Source organism: Parus major, chromosome 12, assembly GCF_001522545.3.
Source record: "Parus major isolate Abel chromosome 12, Parus_major1.1, whole genome shotgun sequence".
Classification (NCBI taxonomy): Eukaryota; Metazoa; Chordata; class Aves; order Passeriformes; family Paridae; genus Parus; species Parus major.
The window spans coordinates 13,259,335-13,276,278 of record NC_031781.1 but is presented as its reverse complement, the minus strand read 5'-3'; the positions used below and the strand labels follow the sequence as shown (position 1 = coordinate 13,276,278).

Genomic DNA, 16,944 nt, shown 5'->3' with positions numbered 1-16,944 from the left:
TTTCCACCAATGATCACATGCTTTTCTTTTTTTAAAATAGCTCTTTTTTTTCCCCTGTTCATGGAAGCAGGTTCTTACTGCAGGACTCTGAAGTCTTTATGTTGGGATTTGTTACAGAAGACATTCTTTGGCCTCCCCTCTTTTCCCTTCCCCCCAAATATCAGTTGCCATCGGCCCTCCGTAGCGGTCGCTCCATGCCTGGGCAGTGTGGGGTGGGTGCCAGCACAGCAGGCTCTGGGCAGGCAGAGGCACAGCCAGAGAAATCACATCAGAGCAAGGACAGCCCCTGCAGCCTCCGTGGAAACCAGAGCCAGGCGTGGCTAACGTGAGAGGACCCTGCACAGCCCCAGTGCTCCGCAGCGCTCCTCTCCCGCTCACCTTTGTGAGCAGGTTGGAGCAGGCATCAGGAGCACACCTGTGTCTCGATGGCTTTGGTTCCCTTGTGGTCTCTCAGCTGTTTGCTGCCTCCCAGCATGGCACCCACTGGCATTCAGCCCTGTGCCTGGCTGGACACCAGCACCAAATGTGGAGAAGAGCAGAAGAGCAGAAGAGCACTGCCCCACACTAAGCCCCACACAGGCTCCCTCACCTTGGTTATGGCTCTTCCAGAGTGATGGCTCTGCAGACACCCAGGGCCACTGTCACCACTACCTCTGTGCCCTCGAGCATCCCCAAGCAGGAGATGCAGCAGCAGAGCTGGGCAGCTTCTTCCATGGGCCTGAAGCTGAGGACAGTTTGCAGACAAAGGAACTCTGCCATAGCCACCTTGTCCCCGTGCCCTGACCACTGGGACACTCACCTGCTGGTGTTGCTGCTTCAGGTGTGGGCAGACACTGAAGCTGTGCCTCCATGGCACAGCTCACCTCGTCCACATCTGCACCCCCATTACAGGGCAGACCCAATGCTAAGATTAGTTTGGGGATTGTGTGGTTATTTTGGTTATTTTACATCTTGGATGTGCTCTGGGAAGAGAATGCCAAGCGCAATGCCCAATCGCAATGCCCAATCTGTCCGTGATTTCACATCAATTCTATATCAACTCATGGAATAATAGCAGGGCAGTGTCAGTCTGCTTTATGTTTTAAAGGATTGAAAGAGTGGAAATAGTTCCAAAGACCCCTTGCCAGTATCACTGGCAGCTGAAAAGTTGAGCCAAAACAGGAAAAATTATGGCAGTAACTTGTTTTGGGGGTCCTGTTCCCTCTCCGTGACCAAGTGAACCAGTAGCTGGAGTTGTGCTGTGCACATCAGTGCATTTCTTCATCAGTGAATCAAAGCTCAACCCTGAGAGAGTGCAAGCCCATTCTGCTTATTCATGTCTGCTAAAACCTGCAAAAAATGCTCCTCCCTGTGACTGGCAATTCTCTTCAAACGGATTTCTCCATTCCCAATCTCTTCCGTTTCATCTCCACTCTTGTGCCTAAGCTAGAGGTTTCTTTTTCTTGCCAAGTGCCGTGAAGCTGTTCCTTAGCTCCTTTAAGTCACCAAGTAATTTCCTGTCACTTCAAAGTGACAGCACATGGTCCTATGGACAGCTCTCCTCATATTGCATGTTCCCAGCCAGAAGTGACTACTGAACACGCATGCATGCATTTTCAGCATTCACATCTGAGCCATGTATGATGTGAATGTCACCTCAGAGAGCCCGCACAGCGAATTTTGAGGACCCATGTGCATGAGAATGAGTTACCTCACTGATATTTTTTGGTTTTCAAGTTAGACATATGTTTTTCCTGCCTCTGTGAAAATATAGGCTTGCCGTAGATATTTTTTTTTTTCACCTTGGCATGTTGATAGTGGAGCTTTGTAATGGGTACCTAATCAGTAGCACCATGAAGGTGGTAGTGTGTTAGCTAACCATGTAAAATGAACAGTGCTGTAATAACTTTTACTGGTGATGCTTGAAGTATCTTTAAAACAGAGTGTGAATGATTTAGGACAGCTTTTAATGTCTCTATAATGTTTCTATATTTTCAAGACAAATGCAAGTAGTGAATCCAAGTAGAATTTAAGCTGTTGAAAAACACTTCAGAAAACTTACAGGCACAGTGAAGAAACTCCCAAATTTCTGTACTTTAGAAATAAGAATTAGTGTTTTTTTTCCCTGATAATTAGCATCATTAATGATGAATTAAGTCATTTATTGTAAATTGAACAGATGAAACCTTCTCTGCCACATTACACCTGCATGCCTTTACAGTGGAGCTCTGAAGAGATCCTCTACAAGAAACCTTTCTGTTAGAACAGCAGCTCCCAATTCTGTGATTAGCACTGCCTGTGCAGGCTAGCAAAGCACTGTTCTCTTTACAATAAAGGTAGTTTCCATGAGATGCAATTTTTTTTTATTATTTTTTTTTTTAAAGCTATGTGGCCTAACATCTTTCCCTGTGCTTTATTAGAACTAATACACATCTTTATTATCTTTTTCTACCAACTCTGAAGGCCTTTGCTTGGTGGTCAGACCTAATGGTTGAGCATGCGGAGACCTTCCTGTCCCTGTTTGCAGTGGATATGGATGCAGCGTTAGAGGTGCAACCCCCAGACACCTGGGACAGCTTCCCGCTCTTCCAGCTCATAAACGATTCCCTCCGTAGCGACTGTATGTATTTTGTATTCTGATCATTTCCTTTTCAGTGGGCGGCTCAGGTTACTGATAATGCTTTCAGCCTCTCCTTACTGCACAGAAAACTGAGATGGGTAGAGATTTACAGATTTACAAACTCTTTTAGCATCAGCTTGATTTTATTCCGTTGCCTAGAAAAAAAGAGCACCCCTTAAGTCATTGCAGATTTAAAGGTGGGAAGCTGAACTTTTATTTTGCTTCATCTTCTCAAGTCTCTTGGTAATGGCTGCCTGATAAGGAGGGAATTAGGTACTCTGTATCTTACTGTCATTAAATGTGTGTATTGTTTTATATGTGTGTACCTCATTTATTTAGCATGGAGTAAAGCAATCCCTGCTTTAAGAATTTGTTGAAGGGAGGAAAATATTAAAGTAAATGGAAGCAGGAGTAGTTCAGAAGAAAAGTGCTTTGTGAAGCAAGGCAATTCTCTGAAGCACTTGGGCCCATGCTTTCAAAACCCATGTGAGGATTTGGCACTTTCCTGGGTAGTCCAGCCCTCCCTGGGGAGCTGGTGGTAAAACTGGCATTGCCTTAGCTAGGTCCTAGACCAGGACCCCAGCTAGCTTTCTAAGACTACGTGAAAAAAGCCAGGGACTCATCTTCAGAAGGCAAGTTCCAGCATCATGGTACTGTGCAACCAAAGAAGAAATTATTCTCCCACCTGCTAAAGCCATAATGTTTGCCATGCTGTGTTTCTTACACTGGTTTTATTCACAGGAAGTGATAATGTATTTGTCAGTTTGACATTAATGGAAAAGAAGGTTCATTGTCTGTTTATTTGTTTGGAGTAAGAAGTTATTCCTGCTGTCTGTGTCATGAACTCCGGCTCCTGTTATGTTCTTGAAGTTTTCCTGTTCACTGACAAATTCTGTGTTTGACGCTGTGGTTTGTTACAGAGTTTGTAGTAACAGTAGTGTCTTACTATACTTTTATTTATCTATTCTAGATAATTTGTGCAATGGAAAATTCCACAAACACCTCCAAGACCTGTTTGCTCCACTTGTTGTTAGATATGTCGATCTGATGGAGTCCTCAATTGCACAGTCAATTCACAGGGGCTTTGAGCGGGAGTCATGGGAGCCAGTAAAGTAAGGAAACCTCCTTTGATACAATCGGAATTTGGGTGCAAATGGATGGAGATTCATATAGAGGTGAATTAGCGAACGTTAGACTGGACATGTAGAAAATGCTTTAAACATTCTAGTTCAATGCTATAATCTAGGAGGCCTGATCTCTTCAGGGTTTTCAGGTTAATGAGGGAAGTGGTATTGGCTTTTTGAAATGCATTGCTGCCTCAGTTTGAACCGTGTGCCTTTGAACAGGGAAGCATGAAAATGGGAAAACCTTCTTAACTGCCATGGCTTTTTGGAACCCATTCTAAAAGGCCTTTTCCAATGCTGCTTTTGAGCTCGCACAGCTCCTTTTCAGAACAAAAAAAATCTCGCTTCACTGTGTTCAGTTCCAGCCCTATAACCCCTGTGAGTCATTGCTGTATTTATTCTCAATAGTCATTTTTTCCACCCACCCTGTGGGGGGGATAGTGCAGTGTGTGCCTCTGGCATCAGCCCCATGGCTGGTGGCTGCACATGTCCCCATGTCCAGGGCAGCTCTGTCAGTCCCAGCTCCCCTGCCTGTAGGATTAGATGTGCAGAAATCAAAGTGAAACACGGGCAAGATGATTCAAGCATAATCATTTCTTACATTTGGAAAGCTAGGAGTTTACCAGCAAGAAATTGGGAGCCTGAGAAAAACCCAAATTGAACTCAAGAGCTGGTGAATGATAAAAATGTGACATGTGCTTTGGATTACTGTTGTTATTTCACAGGTTTTGAAGCATTGCTGAACCCTGTCATGCTTGCTCTATAAAGCCAAATCAGATCCTACAAAAGGATGTAGCTGACTTTTCCTTCTAATAAAGATATTAAAAGAGAAAGATGGACCCTTTGCAAGGAAGATGAGCCTGGCAGTGCCTCAGACCAGGAACTGGGACCAGGTGACCTCTGGAGAGAGTCTTTTCCTCGCTTTTTTTGTCATTCTCTAGGCGAAGTGAAACGGCACCGCGCTCTCAGAGGTTGCTGTATAAAAGAACGTGTGGTCTTTCAGGGCTTTTCACACCAAATATGTTCCGTTTATAAGGAAAAGAGATTTTGTTCAGCAGCCAGCCTCCCATATGCAACCTGGAGTCTGAGTACCCAGGTTTTTTCCTTTCTTTCTTGTGCATCCTCAGCATCCGTAAGGATTCTGCCTGCCAAATCTCGGGCTTTTTCTTGACACCTGATCATCCCCTCTGTTTTGAGTGGGGTTAAGTGGCTGGCATTCAGGAGCCTCTCTCACTTTCCATTTGCTGTCTTTGGTCTGCAGGCTAACAGGATTAAAGATTCTAAAAAATCTTGTTTCAAATAAGCAGATGTGACCCAGAAAACATACAAGAAATAGATCTTTCGAGTAGGAGAATGCCATTTTTACAGCCACTCCTTCAAGCAGAATTGCACTTCGAAGTTAGCATTAACTTCAGTTTCAGAGCTCTGCTTTAGTAAAAAATATGTATTTCCTTGTCTGTTATGAAACAGAAGCAGTTAACTCTGTGTACCTGTTCACCTGGGTCAAGCACTCAATAAACAAATCATTCTGCCTTTTTTTCTTTTATCAGAAGCTGACATCTTTTTGCTTTTTAATGACTTCAGGGAGTTAACTATAGATGTCCATAAGTACTTGGATGTGCTACTTGCCTGTCAAAATGCTTTGTCCCTGGGGATGCCAGCATCTATCATTTCCAAGTTATCTCTGATAGTTATAAAAGATCTTTTCTTAGTTCTCTTGTGATGGTTATTCCCTTCTGGAGTTCCAGTTACAGCGTGCTTTGAGCATTGCATCTCCAAGCAAAAGCCCAGGATGGACTCTTTCTCTTACAGACTTGGGTATTTAAAAGATTTCTTCCAGCAGGAAAGTGGGTGCTTTCCATGAGAAGCTTCTGTCCATCTGGTGAAAAGATGCACCATGTTTTTTTTTTCACGTGTTGATATTTTGTTCTTATGTCTCGCACACAAAAGTGTGAGTTGCAAATGCTGGCTCAACGTGATGTGGCCCGGTGAAGGGAGGCACCAGTGAGTGCCAGAGGGTGCCACATACAGTGCAAAGGAAAGGAGGACTGTCATTCCTAGGATCTTAAGACATTTTTCATGTGCTGTTCAGAACTAAATGTTAAGGCATCTTCATCTTTGCCTCCTGGGCAGACCACCTGCTCCTCTTTGTCTGATCGACAGGGAACTTGCAGAAAAATTCAGGTTAGAGACTTATTTTGTTTGATTTGCCCTCCTGAATCTACTCTCTTCTCACCCCACATGTCCATACTGTAGAACAGTTGCATTTTTGGCCATGGATTCTCAAATAGTTTGGAGCAGCCAGTTCCCAACCAAATTTTGACCTTCTATTGACACCTCTCCAGCAGAGCTTTTTTTGGAAATCAGGAGCACTGCAGAATGTTCTTCTACAGCTTTCCTCTGCTTTGGAGATAGACCTTCAAGTTGGCCGGCAAAGACAGATCATCAAAGCTGACCATTCCACCAAGCTTGTTGCTGTCCTGGATCTCTACAGTGCATTATGAGAAGGAAATCTCATTATCTCCTCTTAACCAAGAAATTATTCCACAACACAGAATCTTTTGAAAGGGTTTCTCTGTACTTGTGTTTGCAGTCAAGGCTGAAATATGTAGCCCTCCATAACCTGACCAGATGGCAGTTTGCAAGCATGTATTTCTTCTATTTTCATTGCTGAATACTCTGCACCTTATGCTCTGAGGAGTTAGGTATAGAAATCATAGTGAGAGAGAGAGATACTGTTAAGTATTGAAAAAAATTAGGGGGGAAAAGCATGGATGTTATGTGCTCATGAGGGCTCTGTAATCTGCCTCTGCAGAGCTGCTGAATTTGCAGGGGGTCCGTGCCCTATAGCTAGAGCAGCTGGTGCGCTTGTATGAATCCACGCAGAGAAATGTGGAACACTTGTCCTTCGCACAGTCATCCAAGTATGCAGGATACAGAGTAGGTCTGTTCTCTGGTGAGTTGAGAGGTCTTGGAAAAGTAGGGTTTGCAATGGGTTTTTTTCATGCTAGCTTCTCGGAGAGTGCTGATTTATCTCGCAGCCAGCTGACACGTATGTGTGTGTGTCTCTGTGTGTGTGTCTGTGTTGAAAGATCTTTTTGAGCAAATGCTAAAGCTCATGCAATGACAACCAGTTTCAGTGGCTTGACTAGGACATTACTCATTGACACAGCGCTCTCTCTACCACTCTGTAGTCCTGGCTTTAGCATCTATTAATTGCTCACTAACCCTTTGCAAACTATTTGTAAATGTATCATTAATATAAATGTCAGAACTTGAACAATATGATTATACTAATAATTTTATAAGGTTGTACAACTACAGAATGATAGTGAAAAATGTTTCCCCTGAAAAGAAGCACCGCTGTAGTGAAAGTGAGTATTTTTGTTACTATTCTGGGTGTCAGTCACAGGAAGAGCACAGATTTGACTGCCTACTTCACTATCAAGCTCTTTGCTTCACATCAAGGCTTTTGTGAAAAGATTTGCTCTTGAGCATTTGCTCAGCCTCGACAGTGAGGTTGCAAGTGTTTATAGTGATGGAAGAGACAGGCATTTGCGTCTTCCATCACTAAATCCTTTCAGGCATCCTGTAGGAACTGAGCATTTTAGGTGTGGCCAAGGGTCTCGTTCAGCACTATTCTGAACCCAGGAGACAGCTCAGTAAAAATACTGTGATTTTTTTTTGCCCTCCTTTCATTGCTAGGGCAGCTCTGCGGGAGCTGCAACTGGACGTGTTCCGTGTGACTGCGGTACAGCGTGAGCACTGGGAGGTTGTGCAGGGGTACATTGCCAGCCTGTTTGCACTGAGAATTTCCCAGCAGACAGTCCAGGTGAAAGCCATTTCCACAGCTCACACACACCAACAGGACTGAAGCAGAAGATACCAGGAAAACAAGTGGTGCAGCTCCAGAGTGTGTGCCTCTCATCAAATGTATCAGGATCCAGTCCTGAAGCTGAGTCGTCTTAAATCAGACAGCCTTCATCTTGTTGATGCAAATGCCCACATTCCCTGCCTGATGGCTGAGGTTATATTTAGCCATCTATATTAAATAGGCATGGCTGGCTTCTAGAAACAGTTTCTCATCTTGGACCTGTAGTTTTATGGTCTGAACAATTGCAGGCTTCATGGAACATTTGTTGGTAATATTAATCATTTTTTAGAGGTCTCACTGCAACTGTTAGTCAGATAATTAGATCAGTTGAACCTGAAAAACTGTGCATGTCAATTCAGGAGAATATTCTTTTTTATATTAGTTACTGTATGTTAACATAATATACTCCATTATTTTGCTGTTTTGTTTTGTTTTAAGAGTACTAACTTATTCTTGCAACATATTCTTGCATCAGCAAAATAGTGTGTTGTATAAAAGAAATATGTTTCCGTGTGAATATAGTATACTGTTTACTCTAGAAGTCATATTTTATTAATACAGTGTTTTTATTAATATAACACTGTCACTTCTTGAATTTTAATATTAAAACCAAAGGTCCTCTGATTTATGTATTTACCATCTGGCTAAGTTATTTAAGTTGCTTTTCCTTATACATTTATATGTTGTCCACCTCTTGCTATTTCTTTATTTATTCCATATCAGTATCTAACCACATGCACTGCCATTTCTGAAGATTTAACACTCTCTCAATCACTATGTAGTATATGTCTCATTCAATAGTCATATCATCTTAGCAGCAGATACAGTATGAATGGAAACAATGGGCAGCTTTGTGACATAGTGAATTCTCCTGTTTGCCTGAAAAAGGGAACACACAGATAGCAGGAAGTTGAATCTACTAAGAATCATAGTAATAATTAGAAATCAGAGCACAGTTGTGGGGGTTTTTTTTCACTAGAAAAAACTTTGATTTGTGATTTTCCTCCACAGCAAGGGATTTTATTCACAAAGAATGAAGTCTGTTCCCTAACATTCACCACCAATGACAAGCTGAGCTCTTGCAGAGATGTGGTTCACATCGTCTGTTGCGTTAGGAAACATTTATTCAGGCAGCTCAATTCCATTACTTTGGGGGTTGATATATAAAACTTGCAATAAGAAATGAAGTGCCAAATATGTCTCAGGGAAATTACTAAGATTTTAATGTGCCTTGAAAGACATAGTGTATAATTGGATAGTTTCACAGGAATCCAGATAATGGTGTCAGTAAAGTAACTCATTGAATCCAGGGAAATGGGAGAAACCTCCAAAGGTGGCATATCCTGATGCAGTCACTGAGAGCAGGCAAGTTTGGATGCTGAAGCAGTGCCTGTGTGCATCAATAGAAAAGCTTTCAGTAGCTTCAGCAGTGCAGGGTGAAGCTGAAATCCTGAATTTCTCATTCCATTTTCACTGAGTCCTAGTAACAATCTGGGGAAAATGGTGTCAAAGAATCTGGTTTTGTTCCTCACATGGGACTGTAAAACCACCTGTGGGTTCAGTACCAGTGGGTCAGTGTTCCTGGGAGAGGGCAGAAATGAGGCATTTTTCTGGAGCTGGCCTCTCTTCTGAGAGCCAGGTAATAAGTGACTTGGGTAATTGAGTTCTGTGTCTTGCTGATTCCCAGATCTCCTGATGTTTTTATTTTGCATGTCAAATATAACTGTGGTGAGATACTCACTAAAGCAGAATTAGACCAATTACAACATCTAGAGACATGGTACAATGAAATATGTCAGGGTGGATTCCAAACTTGGGGCATGCAATGCTGTTACACACACCTTGTTCCAGGAGTGAATGTTGCATTAAATCAATACAGCTGTCCACTTTTTAAAGATCTCTATTTGCATAACAGTTGAACATCTGAAAATACTGATTGAAGTCATGATGCCCAAGTAGACATGCTTCATATTAACCTTTGAAAATCTTGATCACCTTGTGGCCCACTTCCAGCCATGAGACAGTCACATACCAGTCCTGGATTTATTTACAAAGTGCAGTTCATTCACAGTGCACAGATAGTGGGGCTGGACAATCTTTTTTTTTGCACACAGGAATGCAAGGGAGGATCAAGGCAGTCTTCACAGAGGAAGAACCTTGTAGTTCACTGTTTCATCACTCCAGATTAGCCCGTCTGTATTTGTGGAGTGTCTAAGACAGAGAGGTTTTGAAGCAAAACTGCAGCTCCATTGAGCTTGGTGGCAAGAAAAATTTCTTATGGCTGGAATTCCAGACTCTATTATTTCAAATTATTATATATTATTATAAATTATATATTATTAATTATTATTAGTAGTAATTATTATATATTCCAGTCCCTTAGCAGGTTTCTTAATATAGCGCTTTAATCAAGCCTGCATATGTAAGAACTGAGACTCTTCCTTAAAAGAGAGATTTTTTTGGAAGAAAAGCTGCTCTCTGCACTTTGAAATGGTATCAGGACTTGAAGGTGCAGTTATTTTCACAGGTGTTTAAGTTCTCTGTTAATTTGCACTTTGTGATTCTTCTTTTCATTCTGGTTTGCTTTTTTTTTTTTTGCTTTTTTTTTTTTTTTAAAGGAATTTGAATTTTATAGCAGACTGCAAACACAGTACATTTAAGCTTCCATACCCATGCTTCTTTCTGAAATGTTTTGCTTTAGTTTTTTAACTGTCCTCATGCTGTGAACTTTGCAGATTTGTTTCTGAGTGTCATGTGCTTCTGCTACATCGGCATTGTCACTGTTATGGTATTTTTTCTTTCTGTCTGTTTCTTCCACAGGAGTTTAACAAGTAATCTGCCCAATGTGAATCTACCAAATGTGAATCTCCCTAAAGTACCAAATCTACCAGTTAACATCCCACTAGGCATCCCACAAATGCCTAGCTTTTCTGCACCGTCATGGATGGCTGCTATTTATGATTCTGAGTGTGTATTCAGTTCAAATTAGATCTCATTTAAATTTAAAGTAATCTTGGCATGGATATGTATTGTTTGTTTCTGTGCATTACATAAAACTTTAAAGAGTGATACAGTTAATTAGATGTTTTCTGAATGAGACACTAGTGAATTTCTGGCATGTGTATTTTGAGGGTTTTTTTGTATAAACCTTGAAAATTTGTCTCAACTCCCACTGAGAGTTTGAGCTAGTATCTTGCTTTATAAAATAGCTGTCAACAATGGGGCATGGTCTGAATAACATACCAACCACAGAACTCACAATGTGACATTATGTGTCTCAGCAAAGAGTTTTGTCCAAAAGAGAAGATGAACTAATTTCAATGCCAGTCAACCAATTTCTGTGGACCAGATGTAGATCTAAAAATAAATGTTATTTAATGCAAGCCCTGCATTTCCCAGGTAATTTTTGTCTTGACTTGGATGAAGCAGTCCAAGAAAGAGGAGCACCCTGTAACAGTTTTATTCATATTGGGGTATGCCCCAGAGAGCAATTAAAGCTCCATAGCCTTCAATACTGCCCAAATAATGCCATGACCAACTAAAGAAAGATATTTTCAATGTGAGTTTTAGATTATGGCTTGGAAAATAGTGTCAAAGCAGTCTTCTCTGTAGGAGCCTTGTGCTCTGTGCTCCCAGATTCCTGTCTGTGTCCCAGGGTGCAGGTGTGAAGCTCTGGGGGAACACACCACAAATCCTCAGCAAGTTCTCTTGTAGCAGATTTCCCACTGAGCAGTGTGGAGGGTGGTACACAGTGGGCTCCAATCTCATCATTTGAGGTAACTCATCTCCCAGGATGTCCTGTCATGGGAACTGCATTTGTCCATTCTCCTAAAATCCTAGAGAGTTATTTAGGGTTGGCATAGGGTGGTCTCGGTCAGCACTGTGGTGCTTTTCCTCTGTCCCCTCACTTAATAGACAATACTGAATAACTCACCCAAGAATCCCCTGTTCACTTTTACTGAAACACCCTCAATTACATCTACACCTGGAGTCCACCAGAAGGCCTCTGCCATTAGTCTGGCACAGGCAGGATTGCAGAGCACTGGTAATGAATGAAAGTAAAGAAAACACTGATGTGAGATCTTTTTAAATAGATTTTAAAACCTTTTAAAGTATTAGCGTGTTTTTTTTATGTTTCAAAGCCATACAACTCATATTCATGCTAAGATAGTTATTTTAAAGGCTAGCTTAGGCAGTTGTCTGTAAAGAGTACTTGAAAGTTTTAATCTTGCTCTGTGCATGCTTTGTGGTATTTCCCTTGAAAAGATAAGAATCATGTAATGACAGAAAATTGGATAATCCCTCTGAAAACGCTTGAGCATCAATGGTATATTGTTAGCTGCCAGCGTGATTAGAGTAATTGTGGTGCTCATAAGCAAAATATGAAGAGTGCATTTTGGAAATGAATATACTATATTGCTTACTTGGATGGAGCCCTAATCAAAAGTGAGAAAAAGACTGAGAATAAGTCTTCAAAAATTTTGAAACAAAATGGATGTCATAATATTGCTGTAGTAAATACCAATTATTGTATTTGTACACAGTATATCACTTAAAATGTAAATTCATGCACTTCCAAAGCCGGGTTTAGACTGTTAAAGCTTGCTTACACCCAAGCACAGGTTTGAACTGAAAACTGTCAGTAGATGAACATGTGAAACTGTTGTCCAAACTGGTCCCCTGGCTAATGCAAATGCCTGATTCTTTATCTTTTCATCTCCCTGGTTTCCTTTTACTCCCCTTCCCCTCCATCAAGGACATGTTACCTGTTGCTTAGTGTCAGATACGTTTTTCCTACAACCAAGACTATTCATTCTTTATCTCGTTGACTCTGCTAGCCCAGGATCCCGCAGGACCCCTCTGGCATGTTGGGACTAGAGTTCTCACCCAGGAGTAGCCCTGTTTGCATTAGTTCCAAGCTCCTCTAGCATTAACTCAATGCAGCTGGCATCTGTCACAATAGAAACACCCTCCCTCATCTGTTTCTATAGATGATGTCAGCACAAGTGGTAATGCATGGTGTGTTAAATATCTTATAAATTACTGTGTTAGCATTAGTGGTATGCGAGGAGGGGGTTGAAACTCTTGAAGCTCCCTTGGTAATTGTTCTGAAAAAAAAAAAAAAAAAAGTGAGGGAGAAGAAGAGAGGGAGAGAAAAGGGTTATGGATGCATAAATTTCTCTGCACAAACAGAGTGCAATCCAGTCCTGTATTTTTATTCTGTAAGTGGAGGTTTGAGATATAATTATACTGTGAAAAGAGCTGGTGTAGCTACACACTGCAGGACTAAAGACTTCCATCTGGGCAGGGGTGTGGGTACAAGAATATATGCTTGGGAAAGAAATTGAGAATTTTGTGGCAGACCAAAGTTGTTGCAAAATAAATTTTTTAAAAATGTAAATTTGTTGTCCTGTAATTGCCTTTGCAAAGAAAAAGGTGCAGCAGTAAATCCTGCCGAAACTCCTGGATATAAGAGGTACCCTTAGCTCAATTGACTTACCCCAATTTTTTTTCAGCTGTTCAAGAGATAAAGTGTGTCCTCGCTCACCACTTGTTAGCACTGTCCCTTACCTGGAAACGGGGCCGCACTGGGGGGGACAAGGCAAACTCAAGATGTAATTTGGAGGGGGGAGAATTGCATGAAACCCTAAATCTTAATAACTGCATACAGCCTGGTATGGCAGTTATTATTGATCGAGGATTTTCTCCCACAATTTCTAGCCTTAATTCTTAATAATCACATACATTAATGTGGCTATTAACTAAGGCTGATTTTTACCATACACACGTTCTTCCCGTTAATATGTGTAACTCATGATGTTGTCTTACTCATCTGGTCTGGAAAGTTTTGTGGGTGATGACAGCAAGGTAGATTAGGCAACTGTATGGTAAAACTCAAAATCCTGATGGTGGAGATGGCCAGCGTTGTCCTGTGTATGAAACTGCTGTCTGCCTTACACTTGTTGCAGGAATGGTCTCCACATCAGGTTGCAAAGACCCTGATGCCACTTCTGACTTTTGTTCTCATTTTGCCCTGCCAGCAATGGATCAGGCACCTCAGAAGATATGTTCTGGAAACTTGATGCCCTACAGACCTTCATTCGGGATTTGCACTGGCCTGAGGAGGAGTTTGGGAAACACTTAGAGCAGCGCTTGAAGCTTATGGCGAGTGACATGATCGAGTCCTGTGTGAAAAGGTAGGTGCCCATGAGCAAGACAGGCATGTTTCTCACAAGAGCTCACAGGATGCAAAGCCTATTCCACCTAGAATTCACCCCATTGCTGTGAATTGTGGACTCTCCCAAGCAGGCACTTCTCTGCTGAGACTCGAGAGTACTTAGTCACAATAAATCACTCATTCTTTTGGGCTTTGTAGGTAATTATTTATTTTCAGTGCCACACATGAGGCCACATCTTCACAGGTCGGTGTGATGGTGCTGACTACTGAAAGCATAGCTATAAGAAAGATCCCAGCACCCACCTAACAAGCACAGATATGTGAAAAGAAAAAACAAGAAAAAATTATTTTAAAAGTGGGATAGTGTGTTGCTTGGCACACAGGTTTCACGTCTGCCGTTGATTGGGAAAAGCTGTTGTATCATCAGCCACATTATAGCATAGTTACCTGCAGATCTTCCAAAACAGAGATATCTTTAAGCAACTTTTAGACATGCTGGCAGCTGTCATTTTGAAAGCAAAATATTGAAGTTAAATTTCCAACTTTTCCACTGCAATTTATGTCCATTTGAATCAGAGGTAACGAGGCAAGAAATAAAAATGAACCATGTATTTCATTGTGCAAAATTCATAGACAAAGAGATGAACCAAAGGAAAAACTGATGCCAAGTATAGCCAATACATACTAATATTAACTGCAGTGTGTGATGTGACTGTTCTGTACCATAATTTCCTGGCCACTCTGCAAGTGTGAGTGTGGCATTTATTTTGGGTACAATCCTCACTAGCTTGGATGTGCAGTGTCAGCACAGGGGAAGGCACGTTCAGTCCCTGAGATGCAGGCAGGAAGGCAGACAGCTCAACGCTTGTTCTCTCACCATTCTGGAAAATAAACCCCAGTGCATTTTAAGTGCAATGAGATGTATTGCATTTAATGTCTTTGACATAAAGCAGTTTATTGCAGAAGTCCATCTTTGGTCCTGTGTCTGGCACAAGCACTGAGCTTTAGTTGTTCTCCAGTTATCTGGCTGTCCTTCAGGAGAAAACCCAGTGCTGGAGCTCTGCTCTCTGCTCTGCTCCAGCACCACCAGAAAAACTTATCTTTTTTATTTTTTTCACTTGGAACTAAGGCCCCTTTGCTGTCCCTACAGCACAGTTATAGCTGCAATGATCTCTAAAAATCAGACCAAGTTAGCTCATCTGAGATAACTGGGAAAAATAAGCAAATTTCCAGGTACATCTAAAGAAGGGCTTGTGTGCATGGAAGCCAGGTGGTTTTTTTCCCTGATTTGCCTCAACCTTTCTACAAATGTGTTGTCCCTCTGTAAAAATCTAGCCCAGCTTGTATTGGTACAACTATATATAATGGTTGTGAGCATAAGTAGGAACATGCTCCTTTCCATGAGGAGATGGAAAATCCCAGTCTCCTTGGGTCCTTTCAGTAATTATCAAGATTCTAGTCCCCGAGTCCAGGCTAAATCTGGCACTGGTAATTAAATCAGTTCAAATGCCACTGCTGATGTAAACCAATATGCTGCCTTCCCTATTTATATCACCTGCAAACAGGGCCTGGCTAAGGTTTCTTTAGCAATTTCAGTTTGACACAACATTTTTCTTCGCGTCTGTCTCTGAACTGTTGAATCCATGGAGGAGCCACCCCGCCTTCCACACTGGGTTGTATTTCGGGGCTGTCAGGAAAGCAACCCTTGCAAGGAAGGCCTGTTAACTAATAATCCAGGCAGAAGGACCTATATACCAGCTCAGATCTGATCCCCAAAACAGGAGCTTCACATTCATAAATGAGTTTTCATTTGCATAACCCTTGGGGGATCGTTCAAGTTTGAAATTATTCCTGAGCTGCAGCTGATATTATTTGTTATTTCTAAATTGAAGCTCCTACGTTAATTTATTGGCAGATTCTATGTGGTGAGATAATTGTTCTGTGTTAGGTTAGATTAGTGAAGTACCTCTGGAATATGAAGAGGAGCTCTGAAGAAAGGCAAGGCAGTGCCCACCACACTGGAAAGCATTCCCGTGTTAGACTCACAAATGCCTTGCTATTTAAAATATGATACAGGATCAGATTTTGTAGGTTTGGGCTAAAAAAGCTTTTGGTGTATTATGGTTTGTTCCTGCCAGGGATGTCAGATTTGGTCTCAGTGAAACCTCAGGAGAACAGGGAGGTGTGTGATACAAGTGTGTCCACATGACTGTGCCTGTGCACGCTTTGCAGATAGATTCTGGTGAATTTGTGTGATGCAGGGAAACGTTCTCTGTGAACTTACAAGATAATGAAGAACTTCAAGTGAACAAATACTATCATATCACTATAAATGCAATGATAAGGCAGTGTCCTTTCAGTCAAGCAGTGAAGGAATTTCTGTTATTTGTAGTTGATATCAGGGAGCAATAGGAGCTTCCTTAATGCAGCAGGCTGTGGTTATCAATCAGCTAATGCAACCAAATTAAAGGTGTGCACTGACACTGCTGTTTGTAACATCATCACACCGTTTATCAAGCATAAGAGAGTCACAGTTTCCCTGAAACTGTTGAACACTTTATAAATAGTGTGTGTTCTGGAAAGGGGGTTTCTTTTTAAACAGGAAAATCATTTTTAGGAAAAAACACATTTGTAACAATTGCACTGTGGCACTCCCAGCAGCATTCAGCTTTCTGATGTCTCAAACTCCTCTCAGTATTGTTTCAAATTATTATTATTGGCTTCAGTGTGTTTAAAAGCAACTGAAACATCTTTTTCTACTTTCCTTCACAGAACAAGGATTGCATTTGAAGTAAAACTGCAGAAAACCAGCCGATCAACAGATTTCCGAGTCCCTCAATCAATATGCACCATGTTTAATGTCATGGTGGATGCCAAAGCTCAGTCTACAAAGCTTTGCAGTATGGAAATGGGCCAAGAGGTAAAAATGCAGGTTCTTCCTTTCACAGCTTTTAAAGGCAATGTCATGAAATTTCCTGTCTCCTGTTGTGCTCGTTTCAGAGACGTTGTATCGTTTGTGGATTTAGCCTTCCATAGAGAGTGTGCAGATGAATGTACAGGGGGTTGCTCTCAAATCTAATGAATAGAAACATTCGGAATCCCTGTCACTTAGGAGTGGCTTTTTGCAAGGACTGTGGTATGCATACGGTATCTCTCAAGCTTGGTTGTT

The 16,944-nt window shown here is 41.6% G+C and overlaps 1 protein-coding gene across 21 annotated transcripts in view; it reads left to right on the top strand.

Moving 5' to 3' along the window:
• The window catches only part of CADPS (calcium dependent secretion activator), a 205,842-nt gene that overhangs the window by 153,083 nt on the left and 35,815 nt on the right, over positions 1-16,944 (top strand). For 12 of the 21 annotated variants that reach the window (XM_033517378.1, XM_033517377.1, XM_033517376.1 and 9 more), the window contains 5 exons: positions 2,443-2,599; positions 3,570-3,711; positions 10,418-10,564; positions 13,639-13,794; positions 16,548-16,695. In XM_033517378.1, coding sequence (XP_033373269.1) covers positions 2,443-2,599; positions 3,570-3,711; positions 10,418-10,564; positions 13,639-13,794; positions 16,548-16,695 — 750 coding nt within the window. The remainder of the gene's footprint in view (positions 1-2,442; positions 2,600-3,569; positions 3,712-10,417; positions 10,565-13,638; positions 13,795-16,547; positions 16,696-16,944) is intronic. The other 9 variants (XM_033517383.1, XM_033517380.1, XM_033517379.1 and 6 more) reach the window with 1 other exon arrangement.